General features: G+C 47.3%; 1 protein-coding gene across 1 annotated transcript; it reads right to left on the bottom strand.

Moving 5' to 3' along the window:
- Positions 1 to 900: 900 nt before the first annotated feature.
- On the bottom strand, positions 901 to 23271 carry KBTBD11 (kelch repeat and BTB domain containing 11). Its single transcript, XM_029595754.1, has 2 exons — positions 23153 to 23271; positions 901 to 5166 (listed from the first exon to the last, which is right to left on the bottom strand). Exon 2 carries the CDS (start codon positions 4241 to 4243, stop codon positions 2303 to 2305), a length of 1941 nt encoding a protein of 646 aa, XP_029451614.1. The 5' UTR covers positions 4244 to 5166; positions 23153 to 23271; the 3' UTR covers positions 901 to 2302.
- Positions 23272 to 23517: the final 246 nt, after the last annotated feature.

The raw sequence follows: 23517 nt of genomic DNA on the forward strand, positions 1-23517 counted from the left end.
TACTGCATGCACGGCCTTGTGGTTTTGCTTTTCTTAAGGCATGCATAGGTAAGTCACAACTACAAGTCCCTGCATGCAGTAGGATAAAGCCAGGACTGCAATCTGTCCTGAAAATCTGGAGCCAGTTGGCAACCCTACAAGCTGGAAACCCTATATCAGCGCTGCTTTAATTCAACATTATTCAGAACGATCAGTCCCTCTGCACCTTTCTGGTTATCTCTCTACAGCAAAATTAAACTTTAACTGATTTTGCCCAATCACATAAGAGTCTCCCTCTCTTCTATTTCACAGCATTAAACAAAAAACAAAATAAAGAACTATTACCTTCTTTCTAAGCACACAAGGAGCAGAAAGCTTACTGATCATTTTGGAAACCCATTCAATCAAATTATGTTTCAGTTAGAATGCAAAAGTTGTATACTTACACATCAGGAAACTAAACAAAGAGGAGCATTATATATGGTTTTCAACCTCAGCACAGCATAATTAAGCCATAATACTATAGAGTCTCCTGCTGGTTATCCCTAGTTCCCTGAAGTCAAGAAAGCAAGGAAGCCCACAGACTTACTGTTTTCCAATAGGAGTGCAATGCCTTCCTAGAATAGATTTTCTCTACCTAGTCAGGGTTTCAGGATATGCACATGAGGTTCATTTGCATACAATGGAGACAGCGCGTGCAAATCTCGCTCATGCATACTCATGGTGGATATCCTGAAATCCAGACTGGCCAGGTGTGTGCCTGGAAGCTGGGTCGAGAACCACTGTCCTAGAATGTGGATGGCCAACTGGAACAATAACGTCATGATAACAAAAAGTTCGGATCAAAAGGACCTTGTTCACACAGGGACCCTACCCGAGCAGGCATTCTGATTCTAACATACAGCACACACACCTCAGAGCCGTATTTTATCTGTCTTTATTGTAAGATTAGTCTTTTTAAGAATCAGAATGGGATGCAATTCCCCCTTCGAGTAGAATACAAAACCATATGAAATAAATACACCTTGGTTTTTTGTTTTGTTTTTCCCAGGAGGTTTAGTCCTCCCAGTCTAGCCAGGGTCCAAATGTTTTTGTGCCCCCCCCCCCCCCCCCAGTGGAGGCGAGTGGCAGGGCCACTGAAAGCCCCACAGGTTCTCAGCCTCAGCCAAAAGGCCATGAAGGGCTCGATCCTCAGTTACGGCTCAGGCCTTGAACTGCAGCCACAAAGAGGCCGAGAAATAAATCCAGGTGCTATCCTCTTTCGGATACGAGATCTGTCTGAACTTGTACCTACTTACTTTTCCCTGCACACTGCTACGACAGGAACCATCCCAATCTTTATTCTCTTTCTTTTTCTGTCGGAAGATAAGCATCAAGAAACCAACTGGTAGGGTTGCCAACTGGCCACAGATTTTCAGGACATGCTGTTCCAGTCCAGGTTTCACCCACAGGGACTTGTAGCCTTGCTTTTGTAAGGAAATGGGTACAGGGAAGTAAGAGTCCAAGTCCCTGAAAAGCGGGAGCCAGCTGGCAACCCCACCTCGTCCAGGAGTGGACAGCAGGTGATAAAAAAAAAATAAAATGATAGAACACCATGGATTTAACAAAGCAGACTCTCAGCCAAAGCCAAAGCGTCCGTCCCTGGGCAGTGCAGCAGTATAAACATTAAGAACACTTGGCAGACTTCCTTCTTATGCACCTCGAATATTTTCACCTGTCCGAAAGATCCATATTTACATTAGAAAGGGCCCCATGCAAATCACTGGCATTCTATTACATTAGTAGCATAGAAAAGAATTGTTCACTTCCACAGAACAAAGGCAGCCACTGTCATGACAGCCTGGGGTAAGAGCTTTGTTTCCTACTCAGCTGCAAAAAAAATGCTCTACCCCAGACACAAAACAAGGGCATTTGGTATGAGGTTCTAGTCCAGAGTCCAAACACTGACACATTCAGAGGGAAAGCACCTACACGTGGGTTCGTTCCCCATCCGTATTCTGCACTTGCCTACAATGGCCCTTGCCATCCCCACTGGCTCAAAAACCAGAGACCTTGAATCGCACGGAGATGCGGCATTCCCCAGGCAAAGAGGAACATCAGTGATGTAAATGAAGTAGTAAGTCCACGTGCAGACACCCAAACAACTGGAATTACAAGTCCACGAATGGATTCGCTTCTTCCCCAGGACCTGCAGCTTTCTGTTAACCCTATAAAACTGTCCATGGGAAAATGCAGCAGGCAGCTATGAAAAAATGGGGACGCAAAAGCCCTTCTTGAGATGCACAAGCACTATCCCGAGCTGGAAGGGTGCAGGCGGCAGGGATCAGTGTCTGGAAGCTTGCGGCTGTTCCGCAGAGTCTGCCCTGCACTGCTCTGGCAGGGACAGCACTAGGGGCACGAGCACTCCCTTGGAGCTGCAGGGCACCGGCAGAGGCTCAGGGTCAAAGCCTCCCTCGCCACCCTCCAGCGGTGGCGGACGAAAGCGCAAGGCACCGGCACGATTCACACAGTAGATGACGCCATCGAGAGCAGCACAGCGGAAAGGCAGCGGGGCAGCGGCAGTGGGGCCGGGGCTCAGGCTGGCGCACTGGCTCCAGCGCTTGGCCAGCGCATTGTAGCGGGAGACAAGCACCCCCTGCTGCCGCTGCCCCTGTGAGCCGCCGCGGCCCGTGTCGAAGCGGTAGAGGGACCCGGCGTGCGCCGCCATGCCAGAGGAGCGCTGGTGTCCCTGGATGCCGGGGCATTCCTGCCACTCGTCACGCCGTGGCTCGTACTTGAGCAGGCGATAGGAGAGGGAGCCTCCGGATACGTAGATCTCGCCGCTGCAGGCCGCTGCTTCGTGCGCCACCGCAAAGGCGCCCCGGGGCAAGGGAGCGGCAGCGGTCCAGCGGTCCATGCGCGGGTCATAGCGCTCCACACTGAAGAGGCACTCGCCCCCCACGGCGTACAGGCAGTCATCCAGCGTCAGCAGCTGCAGCTGGGCGCGGGGCTGACGCAGTGGCCGCAGGGTGCTCCAGGTGCCCGTGGCTGGGTTGTAGCAGCAGACGTGATCGGAGGCTCGGGCGGAGGGGCCATAGCCACGCACGCCGCCTGCGACTACCACATAGTTATACAGCACGCAGGTGGCACCACCCCGGGACACGGCCTCAGCTGGCAGGCGAGTGAGGGGCTTCCAGCAGCCCCCCTCCGCCTCACTGTAGTGGTAGATGAAGTGCGGCCTGTCTTCCTCTTCCTCCGGTTGCTCCTCATCTTCCCCCGCTGCCGGGCTCTGTGGTCGACTGCTCTCCCGGCTCGGAGGACGGCTGCTGCTGCCAGGCGCTGGAGCAATGCCGCTGAGCTCGGCCAGAACGAGGCAGCGGGGGCCAGCCTCAGTGCGGCGCCGCAGGACAAGCTCCCGCTCCAAACCAGTCAAGCGCCCGTAGACAGTCGGGTCACGCAGCACCTGCAGGAAGTGGTCGCTCATAAAGCTGTAGCTGGCATCCCGGAGGGCAGCAAGGCGGTGCCTTTTGGCCAGGCTCAGCACGTGGTAGCAGTTGCCGAGGCTGAGCTGTCGGCGGAGGCTGTCGGCGGCGCACTGCACGGCACAGGGCAGCTGCAGCAGCTCGGCGGCCGCTATCAGCTCAGCCAGCCCTTCGGGCCGCACCTCCAGGCCCCCCGTGTACAAGTATCCGAGCAGCAGCTCCAGGGCCGTCGCGCTCACGCCCTTGATGCGCAGAGTGTCCCGCGAGGCCCGGGCCCGGAAGTAGTCGCTCTTCTCTGCCAGCACAGAGCGGTGCGCTTGGAGTCGCTGCCCTGCCACCTCAATCACCAGGTCCGGGGTTTCTGTAATCCCATGGTTCCATGGCTCTGGGACTCCCTTGGCCTGGACAGTCAAAGCAGCAGGAGCAGCAGCATCAATGCTGGGTGCTGGGATGGCCTCTCCCAGATTGCCAATACTGTTGATCTTACACTGGGCTTGTACCAACTGGGGCAGGGAGCTGTTTCTGTCCGCAGTCGACCCCGGGGAGGAGAGGGATGACATGAGCCCGCACGGTGCCTGCGCACGGCCCTCTCCCATCACCGCCTCTTCCTCTTTCTCTCTTGGCTCGCTGTGGCCGTTTTCTTCAGCCCCAACACTGGCCACAGGCTTCGACTGCAAGGCGCAGTTGCTGTCCGCCATCTCTGAGGCGCCCCTGCGGCCCGCTGCCCCAGCAGCCTGGCCCTCGCCGACATGCTGGAGTTTGCTGGGATAAGAGGTGAAGGACACCGGGCTCTCCATGGCCATCACCGTCTCACCGCCCGCCGCTGCCTTTCAAACTTCAGCAGCACAAAATCTGTCCGTGGGATTTCCAAACGTTTCTTCTCTCACTCTCTTTTCTTGGTTCCAGTGGAAATCATTACCCTCCCGCCTGCCCTCCGGGGAGGCTCTGCTCCTGCACCGCCAGATGCTTTCCACGCCTTCCTCAGTCAGAGGGGTGCGGCGGCCCCGGAGTCGCACCTTCACGTCATTGAACTTCTGAACTCTTTCAAAGCTGCAGTATTTCTGGATATCTATCTGCAATCACAGAGTTGTTTGCTGAACTCTGATCACATTATTAGTCACTCGCCCAAGCTGGATTGCTTTCACTGCACACCTCAACTTTTAGTTCCTGGAGGTTTGCACAGCTGTTTCACAGAGCTGAAATTCCTAATAAATTCTGTTCATGAGGATTTCGCTTTTTTTTCTTTTTTTTTGCACGTTCAGGCATGCATTAAAATCTGAGTCAACTTTTATCCACTGTACTATTCATTTCCAGTATATACAGAGATGTGCATAATTATATTCAGCTTTCTCAGAGTCGATAAAAGTCTCAGCGCAGCAGGTCCCAAGGCGAGCAGACTTTTCAGTTTTCAAAACTGAGATCGCAGATGTAGTTGCACATGGTATGCTTCAGATTTAGCTGTTGCTGGGTCACTAGCCCTGTCCACTGCTTCTGGTGCGCTGACCAATGCTCTAACATCCGCTATGTCTTATAAGGATATTTCATAGCTCATTTACTTTTAGGGAAGTTTTAAGACGGCATTCCTCCTGCCCGTGTACGTTTGTTGTACAGATCTGCGTTTTCTTCTTCGGTAAGGGGAAATGGACCCTCTTCTTTGAGCTCACTGAGAAATTATCTTCGGTCGCAGCTCATGTTGCCAAATCGATACCTGCCACTTCCTGTTGACCTGTCAACATAAAACAGAATGCAGAAGTGAGACTTCAGAAGCCTGTCCGTCATAAGCAAAAAAAAAAAAATCTACATACTAGATTTTCACTTGGCAGTTTTCAACCTGTACTTGAAGACAGGATGTATTACAACACATTTTGTTTATTTAACCCTTTTATCTATGCAGTGTCCTGCGACACATTTCAGAATCATACATGCAGCCTACTCTAGATGACACGCATGCACATCTCTGGCACCTAGGCTGCAAGACAGTTTCCAGGGACATGGAGGGTTATGATTACCCACTCACAGCTGTATAACCCGAGGACCCTGCAGATAAAATGACTTGCCCAAAGGCACACGAACTGTAAACAGTGGAGATAATTTGAACCTGCTTCCATACCTTCTCCATAATTGTAGTAATCAAAGCCAAAACAATAAACTTTGGGAACACTAGGTAATCGGGAGTTTGCTGAATAATGTATATTTTGAAAATTATGGGCTGGATTCAAACCAGTGTTCTTCTTATACATAGTTAAGATTTATGCATAGTTAACAGAGTAGATGATGGCAGATAAGGACCAATTGCTCCATCCAGTCTGCCCAGTTATTCCAGTCCACACAGATATTCAGACACATCCTACTTGCTGCCGTAGAACCTGGCATATCCAAGTCAATTGTTGTGGTCTTCCTCATTGGTACTCTACTAACCTGGAAAGATGAGATTACAAGTGTCCATGCTTAATCCAACTTCTAATGCGCCCCTTCCCCCAACCCTCTTCTCCCCATGTCTTCCTACCAAACTTTGCAATAAAAGGAGGGAGGATGTCACTGAGATCACCATGGCCTTGTTGGACAGAATCCAGCCACCATGACTCATACTCAGCTAACCCATGGCCTTCACTGTCACTAGGTCATGCTTCCTCTATTTGCTGCTTGTTATCCAGACAGTACCAGCCTGATGGCATCATCCCAGTTAGCTTCTGGGGAATTGTAGCCTGCTGGTTGCAACCCTACTACCCTGTGGCTTGCAATGATCTTAAGTCGTACTTTATATGCCTTTTATTTTCTCTTTTATCACCCCTTCCCTTGCTTCTGCTTTCAAGGAAGTGAGAAATGCTGGGTTATTTTCAATACTATTTATTTATTATTTTTATATACCGACATTTGATCTGAGATATCACATCAGTTACTGTAGGTATTTTCCCTATCCCCAGTGGGGGAGGGTAAAGTAACTTGCCCAAGCTCACAAGGAGCAACAACAGGACTTGAACCCTCGTCTCCTGGTTTGTAGCCCACTGCTCTAACCACTAGGCTATTCATCCTCCCTACTACATCCTCCCAACCTTGTTCCGATAGCTGTCCCCTCTATCTGCCCTTGGCATGGCTGAATTCTATCAACATACTGGTCTTCAATGCTGGTAGGTTATTCCAGGCAATTGTCGCCCTTTCACTAAATGAGTATTTTCTCATGCTTCCTCTGAGCCTTCCTCTCTTCAGCATCACATCCTGACCCCTTGTCCTTGAAATTCATTTTCTATGAAACATTTCTCTCTCCGGTAATTTCCTGAAGCCTGTCATATACCTGAATATTTCTCTCTTATCCCTTTTCCCTTCTTTCCTCCAGTGAGTACATTTTGAGCATCTTAAGCCTTTCTTGTGCTGCAGGGCCTTCTTTTAGTAGCCCATCCCTGAACCATTTCCATTTTCTCTAGGTCTTTAAGCAGGGTTGACCTGCAGAACTGAAAGGAATACTCGAGAGCAACCTAGACAAAGACAATATGATCTCTTTTTTTTTTCTGGATGATGCCTCTGTTTACACTACCAAGCATATTGTTAGCTTTCCCTGCTGCTTTATTACATTGACTGACTACTTTCAGGTCCTCCGATCTGATTATTCCTAGATCTCTATAGTAAAAGTGGATCAGCCAGTCTAGTTCAGCTTTTCCTGCATGCAGGATTCTACTATGTGAAAGATACTTAATGGCCAGAACAGTCTGACCTGAGCCTGTAAGTCCTGGGAATAATAAGAACCTGTTTCGCTTGCCATAGCTGGCCGTTCTGGGAACAGGACCACCCAAATATCAGCCTTACATGAAGAGACTTATGGAGCTAAAGATGTAAAGAGAGGAGGAGGGAAAGGAGAGATAGGGTACAAAAGATAACTTCCCCCCCCCCCCCATTTGAAGCAGAAAAGAGGGAGGCTCAGAAAGAATACAAGAAAATATTTTTTTCACTAAGAGAGAGATGAACACCTGTAACAGCCTTTCAGCCCCAGGAAATCCAACAGGAACAGAATCCCAGCGTGCTTGGTAGAGGCACAAAGGGAACCTAAGAGCAGGACAGGAAGGAAAGAGAGATCTTACTAAAGAAATTTAGTAAGATCTGTGGCAGCATGGAAGGCAGGTAGGAATGGGCTGACTGGGAGGGCCAATAAATCCTTACCTGTCAACACCTCCTCTGGCTCCATTACAAGTATATCAATACCAGGATGCACTGAGCAGTGATTATGGTCTCACTGAGCTCCCAGAGAGATGTGGCAAAGCTTTGGTACGTTCTCGGTTATAACTGGGGAGAGGTGAGACCAGGTCGCGTACACTCCCACAGCTAAAGGCAAAAAGGAAAAAGAAGAGACCTCCTGCAGCTGATCAAATCCCTACAGCTGACTGCTGGGAGACTGCCTAAGTGCAGTAACTGCTGGTAAAAACAAGAGAGGCCCATAACTAGAGCTAATGTAGTACTGACGGGGACAAATGAGCAGAGCGGCTGGACCAAATGGACCTTATTTGTCAATTTCTACTACATTACTAGGTGGCTCATGAAATGAACAATATATTTTGTGTCTCTAAGTTTTCACAGAGATGAAAACAAGATACCTAGTGCCAATTAATAGGGCATTCTAAAGCTGTTTATTTGCATTGATGGATGTTGAAAAAGATCTGATGTGATCTTATACTGTGTAAACTGCATTTAGAAGGGTTTACGGCTCAGGAAAAATGCTGGTCCTTGTACGGCTGTGCTGCTGACCATTGGCCCAATTCATCTATGAATGTCCCTCGCGGTCAGAACGTTGAATGGGAACCTAATGTCCTAGTTGGTTTATGTTTATAGAACAGCAAGATAGTACTGGACAGAATCAGGGAGAGGGACAGATCAGCTTGCCTCCCGGGATCTCAGGGGTGTTTTTAACCTTCAATGAGGGGATGGAAGGGGGTTTGCATATTGAGAATGGTGGTATTTGCACCAACATGGGGATTTAGGGCTAGGCAATCTTGCCTCTTAACCCAACAACTGCGCCATGTCTCAAACAAAATATTAACGGACAATTTCCTGCGCACTATATGTGAATAATTAACTAAAGGAGAAAGGCAGGCTAATACATCTTCTTACTTATTCAGCTGTAGAAGATCAGTTCAAACATCATTAAGGCTGTGATTTTTTTTTTTCCTGAAAAGTTATAATCCTTTCCCTTGAGGCCTATGTGAAGACTGAACTCTTCCAGCAGACAGCATCAAAAGACACATTTCTAACTGCAATAAAGTGGGGGTGAAAAAGGCATAGGATGATGCTTAATGGGATGAGATGGTTAATAATTGACTAGAACCCCTTGATGTTTCAAGTGTTAAGTCATTTGTTTGGAATTTGCTATTTGTTGATACTGGAATACTCCAGTCTGTACACCATTCTCTTCCCTTTCCTTTAGCCTGATCCATGGGTTGTTAAATCAACAGCATGGTCATTGTGTACAAGCCTTTTCATGTAAAATAAACACAGGGAGGTGGTCCTTTCTATTGAATTTTCACTGCTGAGAGTGTGAGATATTAGGTGCCGAGTCTGAATACATAACAGAATGTATATTTTGCTGGCCTGACAAGAGAAACAATTAGTGTAAGTCTCAGATCAGACTGCCTTCTGGCTCACTCACTTTAGAAACCTTTACGCAATCGATAGTGTCTTCTCCGACTGATGGATGTTCACTATTGGTTTCAATAATTGGGATACAGGCAGAAGACCCTGATCTACTACTGCTGCTGACCTCATGGAAATGCAGGCTCAGGAGGGTCAGAAAAGTCAATTGTGACCAGTCTGGTACCTCAGTTCAGATATCCTGGGTCATGACTGATCTACTTCCCAGAAATCTGATGCTGGCTGGGCTTTACCTTCGGGAGGGAGGTCATTCCTGGGATGACCTTCCACTAAACAGCAGGAAGACTTTCAGAATATGCAATAAACCCTGTTTGGAGCCGAGTGATGGGCGGTTAGGGGTATGGTCAAATTGAATCTGGCAACGAAAATGGAAGGGGAAGGGGCTTTTCTCTGTCAAACCAAACTCCCGACTTTTGGGGGTGAGGGTAGACCCAGTTGTAATTAGAATCAGCACCAGTTCACTTACTATGAGTGATTTCTGCAGCCCTCGGACCTCTTTCTACTCACCCCTCCCAAACCTTTTTGGATTGGTTACTAACTAGATAGTGGTTGAAGAAGCAACAATGACAATCCCTTCTTTCTTCTTCTCATTTATGGTGACCTCACTGGGCAAGAAAGTTTATGTAGATAACATTATGCATGAGGAGTCTCACTGAATAAAAAAACAGCCTCCCATATTTTATGGCGTTGTACTGACTGGATATAAGCTGTGCATCCTCATCGGTAATAATACTACATCCATGGTTTATGCATGGGCATGTAGCACACAGGAGCATTGGTGTACTGTGAAGCCTGGAAGCCAACTGTTGCTTTGGCAACATTCAAACTAATTGCTAGACTTGCAGCTGTTGCAGCTGAGATGTTCTGTCATCTGCGTGCTTTCTGTCACTCATGCCTGCAATCTCTTTGAGAGCTGAACAAAGCACTAATATAGTCCAAATAGAAATAATTACGAGGTAATTATAGACCATTTAACACTTCCTTGCCTGCTGGATCATGCAATCTAGAAAAGATTTTGAAGCTATTTCTTTAGGAGTGGATTTGGTTGGATACATTTTATATTGAGCGTTTTGATATTTGATTTTTAAGGATGCTTTCCTCACCCATCCTCTAGATTTCATCAGGTCAATTCATTGTTTCCAAATTCGTTTCTGTAACTTTGAATTAGGACTCCTAAGTAGAGATGGCTGAAAACCTGTGAAACTACAATTACAAACCGTCTTCTATTTAATCCTGAGATGTTCCTGTCGGCACGCCACAGTACTGCTTATGCAAGGGATCCATGCTCCCTGCAGCCACTCTGCACTATTACTGCCACATGTGATGGATCCACGATCCCTGTAGGACACTGATCTATTACTACTAGGTACAAGGAATCCACACTCCCTGCAGTAGTCTGCTCTGTTACTGTCACATATGAGGGATCCACACTCCCTGCAGCACTCTGAGCTATTACTGCCACATGTAACGAGATCTACGCTTCCCACAGCACCCAGTACTAGAGATGTGATTTGGCCGAACGTTATCGGCCCGCCGCAGGAAATTTTGTTTTCCCGCGGTTCGGGCTGAATTTTTTTCATCTGCCCCTGAAACGATGCCTGAAACACGCCCCAACTCTTCAAATTTAATTAATTGCAACCCCCCACCCTCCCGACTCTCCAAGACTTGCCCAACCCCCAACCCCCCAAGACTTACCGAAAGTCCCTGGTGGTCCAGCGGGGTCAAGGGAGCGATCTTCCCCTCTCGGGCCATCGGCTGCCACTAATCAAAATGGCACCAATGGCCCTTTGCCCTTACCGTGTGACAGGGCTATTGGTGCCATTGGCCGGCCTCTGTCACATGGTAGGAGCAATGGACCACCAGGGACTTTTGGTAAGTCTTGGGGAGGGGGGGTCTGGCAAGTCTTGGGGGGGTTGCAAGTAATTAAATTTGAAGAGTTGGGGTGGGTTGTTTTAATATGCCCTTTCTCCCCTCCCCAAAAACGATAAGAAAAACACATGAAATTTTGTGGGTTTTCTTATCGTTTTGTTGCCCCCCCCCCCCCCCCCCGAATCATGACGAAATAGGAAATATCGTCTCTATTTCCTATTTCGTCGCAAAAGAATGCACATCCCTACTCAGTACTATTGCTGCCACATGTGAAAGATTTGCACTCCTTGCAACATTCTGATCTATTATAGCCACATGTGAGGAAATCCATGCTCTCTACAGCACCCTTTTCTATTACTGCCACATGCCAGGGATCCACACTCCTGTAGTGCTCTGCTCTATTACTACCACATGTGAAGGATTCACACTCCCTGCAGCACCCTGCTCTATTACTGCCTCATGTGAGGGGATCCACGCTGCCTGCAGCACCCTGCTCTATTACTGCCTCATGTGAGGGGATCCATGCTGCCTGCAGCACCCTGCTCTATATTACTGCCTTATGTGAAGGATTCACACTCCCTGCAGCATTCTGATCCAATACTGCCACAAGTTAGGGATCCACACTCCCTGCAGCACTCTGCCTTAGTAATGGCACATGCAAGGGGATCCATGCTGCCTGCAGCCCCCTGCTCTATTACTGCCAGATGTGAGGGGATCCATGCTGCCTGCAGCACCCTGCTCTATTACTGCCTCATGTGAGGGGATCCACGCTGCCTGCAGCACCCTGCTCTATTACTGCCACATGTGAAGGATTCACACTCCCTGCAGCATTCTGATCCAATACTGCCACAAGTTAGGGATCCACACTCCCAGCAGCACCCTGCTCTATTACTGCCAGATGTGAGGGGATCCATGCTGCCTGCAGCACCCTGCTCTATTACTGCCTCATGCAAGGAGGATCAATGCTCCTGGCAGCACCCTGTTTGATTACTTACATGTGCAAGGGGATTCATGCTCCCCACAGCACCCTGCTCTATTACTGGCACAGGAAAAGGATCCTCATTCACAGGCACCACTCTGCTCTATTACTGATGCATGCAAGATATTCATGCTCCTTGCAGTACTCTGTTCTATTACTGCCACATGTGAGCGATCTACGCTCCCTGCAGTACTCTGTTCTATTACTCCCACATGTGAGCGATCTACGCTCCCTGCAGCATTCTGATCTATTACTGCCACATGTGAGCGATCTACGCTCCCTGTAGCATTCTGATCTATTACTGCCTCATGTGAGCGATCTACACTCCCTGCAGCATTCTGATCTATTACTGCCTCATGTGAGCGATCTACACTCCCTGCAGCATTCTGATCTATTACTGCCACATGTGAGTGATCCATACTCATAAGAACATAAGAAATTGCCATACTGGGACAGACCAAGAGTCCATCAAGCCCAGTATCCTGTTTCTAATAGTGGCCAATCCAGGCTACAAGTACCTGACAGGAACCCAATCACTAAGTGGATCCCATGCTACTGATGCCAGGAACAGAAGTGGCTATTCCCTAAGTCAACTTGATTAATAGCAGTTAATGGATTTCTCATCCAAAAACTTATCCAAACCTTTTTTAAACCCAGCTACACTAACTGCACTAACCACTAGGGATGTGAATCGTGTGCCAGATCGTCTTAACGATCGGGTTCGGCTAGAGGGAGAAATAAATCTGATCGGTGGTGATGTGAATTGGAATCGGTTCCGATTCACATCGTTAATTTTTTTTTAGTGAGGCCTGACCCTTTAAAATAGACCCCTTACCTTCCCCCACCCTCCCGAACCCCCCCCCCAAAAACTTTTTACGAGTACCTGGTGGTCCAGTGGGGGCGCGGGGACCGATCTCCCGCTCTCGGGCCATCGGCGCCATTTTGGCTGCCACTCAAAAATGGCGCCGATGGCCCGATAAAAAAAAAACCCACCTGACCCTTTAAAAATGACCCCCTTAGCTTCCCCACCCTCCCGAGCCCCCCAAAACATTTTAAAATTACCTGGTGGTCTAGTGGTGGTCCCGGGAGCGATATCCCGTTCTCGGGATGTCGGCTGCCACTCATAAAGATGGCGCCAATGGCCCTTTGCCCTTACCATATGACAGGGTATCCGTGCCATTGGCCGGCCCCTGTCACATGTTAGGAGCACTGGATGGCCGGCGCCATCTTTAAAGATGGCGGCGCCCATCTTTATGATGGCGGCACCCATCTGTACGATGGCGGTGGCCATCTTTAAAGATGGCGCCAGCCAGCCAGCGCTCCTACCATGTGACAGGGGCCGGCCAATGGCACGTATACCCTGTCACATGGTAAGGGCAAAGGGCCATCGGCGCCATCTTTGAGTGGCAGCCGACGGCCTGAGAACGGGAGATCGCTCTCGGGACCACCACTAGACCACCAGGTAATTTTAAAATGTTTTGGGGGGCTCGGGAGGGTGGGGGAAGCTAAGGGGTCATTTTTAAAGGGTCGGGTGGGTTGTTTTTTTTTATCGGGCCATCGGCGCCATTTTTGAGTGGCAGCCAAAATGGCGCCGATGGCCCGAGAGCAGGAGATCGGTCCCCGCGCCCCCACTGGACCACCAGGTACTCGTAAAAAGTTTTGGGGGGTTCGGGAGGGTGGGGGAAGGTAAGGGATTAGTTTTAAAGGGTCAGGGTGGGTTAGGGGTTGTTTTGGTGTGCCGGTTTTCACGCCCTCCCCCGATTTATGATTTTTCACAATAAATCGGGGGAATTTCTATTGTATCGCGACTCTTAACGATTTTTGACGATTTAAAAAATATCTGACGATTTTTTTAAATCGTCAAAAAAGATTCACATTCCTACTAACCACATCCCCTGGCAACAAATTCTAAAGCTTAACTGTGTGTTGAGTGAAAAAGAATGTTCTCTTATTAGTTTTAAAATTGCTACTTGCTAACTTCATGGAGTGCCCCCTAATCCTTCTATTATCTGAAAGTGTAAATAACCGATTCACATTTACCCATTTTAGATCTCTCATGATTTTGAAGACCTCTATCATATCCCCCCCCAGCCGTCTCTTCTCCAAACTGAACAGCACTAACCTCAGTAGCCTTTCCTCATAGGGGAGATGTTCTACCCCTTTTATCATTTTGGTCGCCCTTCTCTGTACCTTCACCACTGCAACTATATTTTTTTTTAGATGTGGCAACCAGAACTGTACACAGTATTCAAGGTGTGGTATCACTATGGAGCGATTCAGAGGCATTACGAATTTCCCATTTTATTCACCATTCCATTCCTAATAACTCCTAAGATTGTTTGCTTTTTTGACTGCTGCAGCACACTGAGCCGAAGATTTCAATGTATTATCTACAATCACGCCTAGAACTTTTTCCTGGGTGGTAGCTCCTAAAATGGAACCTAACATTGTGTAACTACAGCATGGGTTATTTTTTCCTATATGCATCACCTTTCACTTGTCTACAATATATTTCATTTGCCATCTGGATGCCCAATCTTCCACACTTGCAAGGTCCTCCTGCAATTTATCACAATCCACTTGTGATTTAACTATTTATTTATTTATTTATTTCGGATTTTTATATACCGACATTCTCAATACAATTATCGAATCAGGTCGGTTTACATATAACAAAACTTTCGCAACAAAGGCGTTACATTGAACAGCGTTTTCTTAACATATAATGTATAACATATGGCATATAACATATAACATATATGTATAAATAATAATTAAATATTACATAGATAATAATAACTCGTCAACAGGACGTGGGTAAATGTTCGGCATGTTAAAAGCGAGAATAAATATCTAGAAAAATTGAAGGGGTGGACTAAATTGTGATATGAGAGTACATACTACTACTCTGAATACTTTTGTATCATCTGCAAATTTGATTACCTCACTCGTCGTATTCCTTTCTAGATCATTTATAAATATATTGAAAAGCACTGGTTCAAGTACAGATCTCTGAGGCACTCCACTGTTTACCCTTTTCCACTGAGAAAATTGGCCATTTAATCATACTCTATGTTTCCTGTCTTTTAACCAGTTTGTAATCCACGAAAGGATATTACCTCTTATCCCATGACTTTTTAGTTTTCTCAGAAGCCTCTCATGAGGGACTTTGACAAACACCTTCTGAAAATCCAAATAAACTACATCAACTGGTTCACCCTTATCCAAATGTTTATTAAGCTCTTCAAAAAAAATGAAGCAGATTTGTGAGCAATACTTCTCTTGGGTAAATCCATGCTGACTGTATTCCATTAAACCATGTCTTTCTATATGCTCTATGATTTTGATCTTTAGAATAGTTTTCCACTATTTTTCCCAGCACTGAAGTCAGGCTCACTGGTCTAGTTTCCCAGATCTCCCCTGGAGCCCTTTTTAAATATTGGGTCTACATTGGCCAACCTCCAGTCTTCAGGTACAATGGATGATTTTAATGATAGGTTACAAACTTTAACTAAAAGATCTGAAATTTCATTTTTTAGTTCCTTCAGAACCTTGGGGTGCATACCATCTGATTTGCTACTCTTTAGTTTGTCAATCTAGCCTACTACATCTTCCAGGTTCTCAGTGATTTGGTTCAGTTCATCTTACTTTTCACCCTTTAAAACCATCTCTGGAACTGGTATCTCCCCAAAATCCTCATTATTAAACATAGAAGCAAAGAATTCATTTAGTCTTTCTGCAATGGCCTTATCTTCTCTATGAGCCCCTTTAACCCCTCGGTCATCTAGCAGTCCGACAGACTCCCTCACAGCTTTCTTGATTTGGATATATTTTTAAAAGTTTTTATTATGAGTTTTTGCTTCTATGGCCAACTGTATTTCAAATTCTCTCTTAGCCTGCCTTATCAATGTTTTACACTTAACTTGACAATGCTTATGTTTTTTGGTATTTTCTTCAGATGGATCCTTCTTCCAATATTTGAAGGATTTTTTTGGCTAAATAGCCTCTTTCACCTTACCTTTTAACTATGCCGGTAATCATTTTGCCTTCCTTCCACCTTTCTTAATGTGTGGAATACATCTGATCTGCGCTTCTAAGATTGTTTTTTTAAACAATGTCCATGCCTGTTGTACACTTTTAATCTTTGCAGCTGTACCTTTCAGTTTTTTTCTATTTTCCTCATTTTATCAAAGTTTGCCTTTTGAAAATTTAGTGTAGATCTACATATTGTCCCCCTTCCAGTCATTAGTTCAAATTTGCACTCTGTTTTATTTGTGCCACATGAGAGTAATCCATGCTCCCTGCAGTACTCTGTTCTGTTACTACCACATGCAAAGGATCCACACTCCCAGGCAGACCTCTGCTCTCTCACTGCTACATGTGAGGAATGCATGCTCCCTGCAGCACTCTGCCATGTTATTACAGCATGTGAACAATCTATACTTCCTGCAAGATTGCACAATACTACACTTGTATCTGAGAAGTTCATGCTCACTACAGTTCTCCATAGTAATCTGCAATAAGGGGGAGAGTTACACTTACTGCAATCCTATGGCTACAGATGATGCCACCATCCCTACAATGCTTAGTAGTTTTAATGGTGTAGTAGAAGGTCTCAACTGCAGAATTCCGCAGCACTACAGAGAGAGATGTGCCTGCAGATTAGCACTGGTACAACAGCCATGTGCAGGTTTCATATTCACTGCTGTGCTTCAGTTTCCCGATCACAGCTCTCCAGTTTGGAAATTATAACCTTTTGGCTCATGTCTACGCACTTCAAACAGAAGAAAACATTTGCTCAAGCTGAGCTAGTTGGAGACATTTCTTAACCTAGTTGCTCATTTATATTTCATTCTTGCTTCACTTTGTGTGCCTAATTTGCACTGTTTATTGGGGCTCATGGTCAGATTTTGTATTAGAAGGTTTGGCCAGTGACTACTGACCCTTTAGATACTTCAGAGACTGCAGATGAGGTGCATTTACAGTGCCATCTGATATGGGAGGAGGGCAGGTTAATCCTGAGTACTACTGGTCCACACCCAACAATTTTCAGCTTTCTGTACTGGTGCAGCTGGGAGTAACATTAATCCCAAACATTCAGTATTTCCAGCTGCTGCACCTGAGACTCCGTTTAAATCTTAAACCCTGGCTCTCAGCCTTGTTAATTTCAACGTAGGGAAGTTAAAATATTAAACTTTAAGTAAAGTCTTACCATTTAATCTCCAGTTTAATAGTTTTCCCACTTCTGTAGGGAGCTCATGACCCATTTAAGTCAACTCTGGCTGACTTCCACGTCTCCTTTCCCTGGCAGGTGGGATGACGCCGCATGTTGGGGCGGGCTGGGCCACAATTGGCTAGTATGAGGAGCAAACGGATGTGTCAAGAGGCAGGGAGCACTTAACATGGCAGGGTTCCTCCCCCTTCGACAGGGTAGGTATCATTTTAAAACACCACTCTTCCCCCAGTCATTGCATTCAGAAGGGGACCAAAATCAGATAATGTGACCCCCTGAGGGTCTCATATCCACTAATGGGGCCCTTTATCTAAGAAGGAGTTAACTGTTTAAATGTCAGTTATTAAAATATTTAACTATTTAAATGGTATTTATACCTCCAGTTTAATATTTAAACCTGGTTTATCATCACCAATACATGTATTGATGCCTCTTGTCTTGATTGTATGTCCAGGCTCTATCGTAAGCTCCACGGAGCAGGGACTGTCTATTATGTGCACCTGTACAGCACTGCACAATACTAGTAACACTACAGATATGACAGCACAAGTAGTAGTTGTACTGTTTATGTCTAAATTTGTATCACATCCTGTCATAGAAACCAATAGCGGATCAGTTTAGAGTCCCAGCCTAAATGCTAGACTAGGAAAATGGCTACCAGGCGCTCTGCACGAGATGAGGACGTGTGGGACCTCCTTCCTACAGACAGGCATCCTTCTGGCACACCCCCCTCCCTCAGCCTGCAATGGGAAAGCAATATCCTTTCTCCTGCCTTAGGATGATCATAAGCAGGCTTTCCCCAAGGACGAGCTGAGCGGTGGTTCAGACGGAGCCCTCTTTACTGAGGGCAGATCTGAAAGTTTTTAGGATATTTGCGCACTCCTGACCAGAACAGCACAATTGCTGAGTCCTATACGCCATGCAAGGGAAGGATATCCTCGAAGAGTACGCAAAAATAAATTTCTGTCAGTTATGCTAGAGCTCTCCCTGGCCTGGGAATCGCTAAAGACACGTGAGGGTAACCTGCATAGGGCTGCAGTTACAAACTTAAACAAGGCGGCAAGGGGGAATCTGCACGGAGCGGCGGTCACATCCCTGAACACCTTACTGAGCAGACTGGGCTTTATCTGCCATCATGTTAGTAGACTCTGAGCTCAACATCTGACTGCCCCCCCCCCCCCCCCCTTGCTCAGAATTTAATGGGAAAATCATCTGTGACCTCATGTTAGCCCTTTTAAGCCATGGATACCACCTGTAGCACCACATTTTTACACGCGTGCCCTTAGGGCCTTGCTCTAGCTCAGGGGTCGGGAACCCATGGCTCGCGAGCCAGATATGGCTCTTTTGAGGGCTGCATCTGGCTCGCAGACAAGTGTCGCCATACTTCGCGGTTCCCCGCTGACCCAGCTGCTCCCCGGTCCTCCGCCGCCCGGGCTTAAAATGCTGTCAGCCCGGGCGGAACGCGGCAGGACAGCTGGAGTCAGCGGCACCGACGTGCTCTCTTCTCCTCCCCCCCCCCCCGCGGCCCGGAAGAGGAAGTGGAGAGCATCGGGTGCCTGCGCGGGAAGAAGAGACCACGCTAGTGTGGTCTCTTCTTCCCGCGCAGGCACCCGATGCTCTCCACTTCCTCTTCCGGGCCGCGGGGGGGGGGGGGGGGGGAGGAGAAGAGAGCACGCCGACTGGAGTCATCCGGGTGCCTGCGCGGGAGTCATCGGGTGTCAGCTGGGTGCCAGCGCTGGAGTCATCGCGCAGGCACCCGATGCTCTCCACTTCCTCTTCCGGGCCGCGGGAAGAAGAGAGCACGCCGGTGCTCTCTTCTTCCCGCGGCCCGGAAGAGGAAGTGGAGAGCATCGGGTGCCTGCGCGGGAAGAAGACTGCAGCGCGGCTCGGAGGAAAATGAAAATCTTCAACCGCGGCCGATGGGACTCCGCCTTCGCCTCCGCGAGGGCTGAAAATGAAGGAGGTTAGCGTTGGGAGGTGGCTGCTGCTGCCGCGAGTTCCCGGGGGGGGGGGAGAGTGAATGAGCGAGCAAGCATGTGTGTTTGAGATCCTGTGTGTGTGAGTGAGAGATTGCATGTATGTGAATGATTGATTGAGAGCCTGTATATGTGAAAGAGAGTATGTCTGTGATTGAGATCCTGCCTGTGAGAGAGAGAGCATGAATGTAAGTTTACCATTGGGAACCTGTATGTGTAAGTTTGTAATTGAAAACCTGTTTGTTTGAAAGAGTATGTGTGTATGATTGAGATCCTTTGTGTGTGAGAGGATCATGTGTATGTATGATTAAGAGCCTGTGTGTATAAGTAAGAGAGAGATCATGTGTGTCTGTGTCTGATTGACAGCTGGTTTAGGTGATCTAGCATGTGAGTATGTGATTGAGAGCCTGTGTTTAAATGAGAGAGAGAGACCATGTGTGTCTGTGTGTGATTGAGAGCTGATTTAGGTGAGGGAGCATGTGAGTATGTGATTGAGAGCCTGTGTGTAAATGAGAGAAAGAGAGGACATGTTTGTAAGCATGTGAATGAGAGTCTGTGTGTGAGAGAAAAAGACAGCATGTATTTATGTGATTGAAAGCCTGTGTGTGTGTAAGCGTGAAAAGATAGACAGCATGTGTGTAAATGTGTAATTAAGAGCCTATATAAGTGAGAGAGAAAAAACATTTGTATATGTGAGTGACTGAGAGCATGTGTGTATAGGTGTGTCATTGAGAGCCAGTGTGAGAGAGAGCGCTGGTATGTGACTGAGAGAGGAGAAAGTTCCAAGCAAACCACCCCACCTCCTGCTAATTCAGAACAATCTCAGGACACCTGGATATCAAACATTCCCAGGTATGCAGAGCAAAAAAAATTTTGTATCCTTATTATTTTTCATTACTTTATTATTTTTCATTACTGGATCTTTGTGTCTGCTATTTTGAAATATTTTGTTGGTATCTGGAAATGTTTTATATGAGTTTTTAATTATTGGATATTCCACTCATCAGCTGTTTCGAAATATGTTCTTTTTGTTAGTACAGTTTTACTGCTGATGATTTTATATTTCTTGATTTGTTTTATAAGGATGTGTGATGTTTCTTTTTTCCTTTGTTACACTGCATACAGAGACTCTGGCTTGTTGCAGTTTCCAATTCAGTTTTTGTCTGCATGCTTCTTGTTATGCGTTTTGGTCTCTTTATTCTATGTTAGGTGAGGGACAGCACGTGATTCAGGTGAGGTTTTCTGCTGGCGTGTAGTTTCTGTGTAGGACTCTATAGCAGCCTGACTTGGTCCGTTTTCCTAATAGGAGATGTATTGGTGTCTTAAGGCCTGGTGTAATATTTTCAGAGACTTATTGTACTTTAAAAGTGTGATCTTACATAAAATGCACACATTTACTTGTATTTAGTTTTAAACATATTGTATGGCTCTCATGGAATTACATTTTAAAATATGTGGCGTTTATGGCTCTCTCAGCCAAAAAGGTTCCTGACCCCTGCTCTAGCTGGACACTGTAACATGAGTCACTACCCACAACAGGCAGCAGCTAAGAAGCAGAAGCCAGGGGAGGCCAATGCCCGGAGACACTTCTTCACTGATATGAAAGATGTGCCCACACCCTCCCTCCCTCCCCCCGCACCATCCAGGATGAGGGCATGTCCAGCACATGGGCAGCCAGGCTGCTGAAATCCAGGAGGGCCCAGTCTGTGCTGCAGGACAAGCAAAGTGCAGGCAGGCACAAGAAGATGCTACAATCACAGAATGCCACCACAGCCTGCGAGAAAACCTGGGGGTTCACCTGCTCCGGCACACCCTGTATGAGCCTTCCCCTCTGGATTAGCAGGAGGACACTGCCCCCACCTAAAGTATCAGTTAACCCTCCCTCACCCCATGATCGCCGGGCTTGTTCATAATTCCGAGGTGTCAAAGTATTGACAAAGATGAACATGAATTAAAGATTAAGGAGCTACATTTCCATCAAACCTAACCCACCCAACCCCCACCCACCACAGGAAAAAGAGGTGAGCATCCAGAAATGACACACGGTATTTCCTCACCTTAGCATAAGCCAATTCAAACAGCGCTGTTTTGCTTACTTTTCCGTTGCTAGCTTACATAATGGACAGGAAGCAAGAGAAGAAATAACGAAAACGGTGCGAGCCCTAAAATATCCGGGGTGGAAAATGCTAGCTTCCGGGAACCGCAGAAATATAAACATGCAGGACCAACAGCGGAAAGTAAGCAATGGGTGCAACAAATTGTAAAACCAAAACAGATTTCATTCCCCCCTCTCAGCACAGGCTGTGTAATCCTAGGCAAGCCACTTCAGTGGCACCGTGCAACAGAAAAGAGAACTTCAGGATCGCTGGTGTAAAATTCCCCATAGACAAGCTGTCTAATTTGCCCCTTACACTAAGGCTTAGCACTCACAGTCAAAAGTAGCATGTAGCAGCCTGGAGGCATTCTGATTACTGGCAAGCTTACAAGCAAACTCTCCTTCCAAAATTCCTGTATCTACAGTCAGGAGTCGAGTGGATGTTCGTAACTAAGCACAATCCTGCCTTGCATGCTAATAGTTTTAGCCACGTCCTATGCAAGTGCAGACGCGCTTTGCTCAGTTTAAAATTAATCTTCACGCATTGCCTTGTCCCTGCTCTTTGGGAAGCCAATGGGGTGTGGAAGCTAGTAAGCTGGGGGGGTGATAAAGAAATGTCCATCTGCTATTCAGAATTATAATAGTTTCAATGCATCCATTCATATCACTGATATGCATATTCATTTTTATCCTGCAGTCAACTACAGCTGATCATGCCTGGGATTCTGAAGGATCACAATAAGCACATGATTTAAGAATGATTTCCCACCATGTGAGAAAAACCCTTGGCAGATTCGGCCACAATCTCACACTTTTGATCATGTATCCACCAACAATGGTGCGAGCAGCAACTCTTAAATCTAAGCATAAGGAAGATGGAATTCGTTTGCCTTAAGAGATGGAATGTATGGCAAACTTCCTCATTCAGCCCTGCCTCCAGTGAGTTTTGAACTGTAATCCATGCAAGTGGCAAACCCATTCATTCTGCTCGAATGCATGCCAAGCTCGTTTGAGGTTCAGAGTTGTAACAGCCATTACAGCCCTAGGAGAAAACTTGATTCTTTGCTCATTTATTTGAGCATCATGAAAGTTATTCAGAGAGGCTCTGCTGTACAGGAGCTTTGAAGCCCATGCAGTCCCTCCCTTTCTCACTCACACGGTCACATCTGGTAGAGAGAGACCTATATGGATGCCCAAAGCTCGGGCACAGCACTCTGCTTCAGTAAATGGTGACAATCGGCAGAGTCAAAACTCATTTCAGTGAAAGGCAAAGGCCGGCTATACCGTATCTGGCAAGTGGTACGTGTCAGAAGCAATTACTTGGCTGTGCTTTTCTGCAGGTTTATTGGGTGTGTGTTAAATAGCAGGCTGTGAGGCAGGGACAGAAGAGCAGGCCCGTGCCACCGACAGAGCATGCTCAGCTCAAAAAAAGGCAGCCTAGGAGCTGGTTTCATTTGCAGTGACAGGGGAGAGAATATCTTAATTAATTAGAGGCGACAGAATGACAGATCTCCAATGAGCTGGGTGCCTCTTTGCAAATCCAGGTGCGCTTCTGCAACTTTTTTCCTGGAATTGAAAAACTGGACATGTGGAGGGGGGGGGGGGGGAGAAACAGGATAGGGCAAGCACAGGTGGAGAGGAAACCGACTCCTGGAAAAACGACCCCCCCCCCCCCCTTCCTCCCTCCCCCAACCTTGTGTGCAGGGACCGGACCCAACGCATCTGCAGATGGCCGGAAAGGGAGGAAACGGCCGCACTATTGTCCCAGGCTGCAAACAGCGGCGGTTAACCCCCCCGAAGCAAACCCATCACGCCGAAATCTTGCAAAAAAAAAAAGACGTCAGATCAAACACAGTAGTAACCCCCCCCCCCCCCCCCCATCAGAGGGGGCAGCGGGTGGAGCCGCGTCCTCATGGGCCTCCTTACCTGGGGGAGGGAGGGGGGGGGGGGTGTATCCCCGTCACCTGCTGCCAGCCCGCGCCTCCGCTGCCGAGCGCTCCTCCGGGAGACTGGCGCTCTCCCCTCTGCCGCTGGGGGTGGGCTCGGCTGCCCGCAATCCCACCTCCCGCGGGCGGAGCAACAGCACCCGACGCGCACACGGTGGCACCAGCTTTTCCCTTTGTCTGCACATCCTCTTTTCTGGTGGCGAGGCTTTTTTTTATTTTTTTTTATTTTTACTAATACCAAACGATCGCTTTTAAAAAATCTAACGCTTTTGCCAAACCTTTCTGCCGGTTGCAAGGGATAGGACGATCATTGAAATCCTCAGTCAGAATTCCCCAACCCTATTT

Source organism: Rhinatrema bivittatum, chromosome 3, assembly GCF_901001135.1.
Source record: "Rhinatrema bivittatum chromosome 3, aRhiBiv1.1, whole genome shotgun sequence".
In the NCBI taxonomy this organism is placed as follows: domain Eukaryota; kingdom Metazoa; phylum Chordata; class Amphibia; order Gymnophiona; family Rhinatrematidae; genus Rhinatrema; species Rhinatrema bivittatum.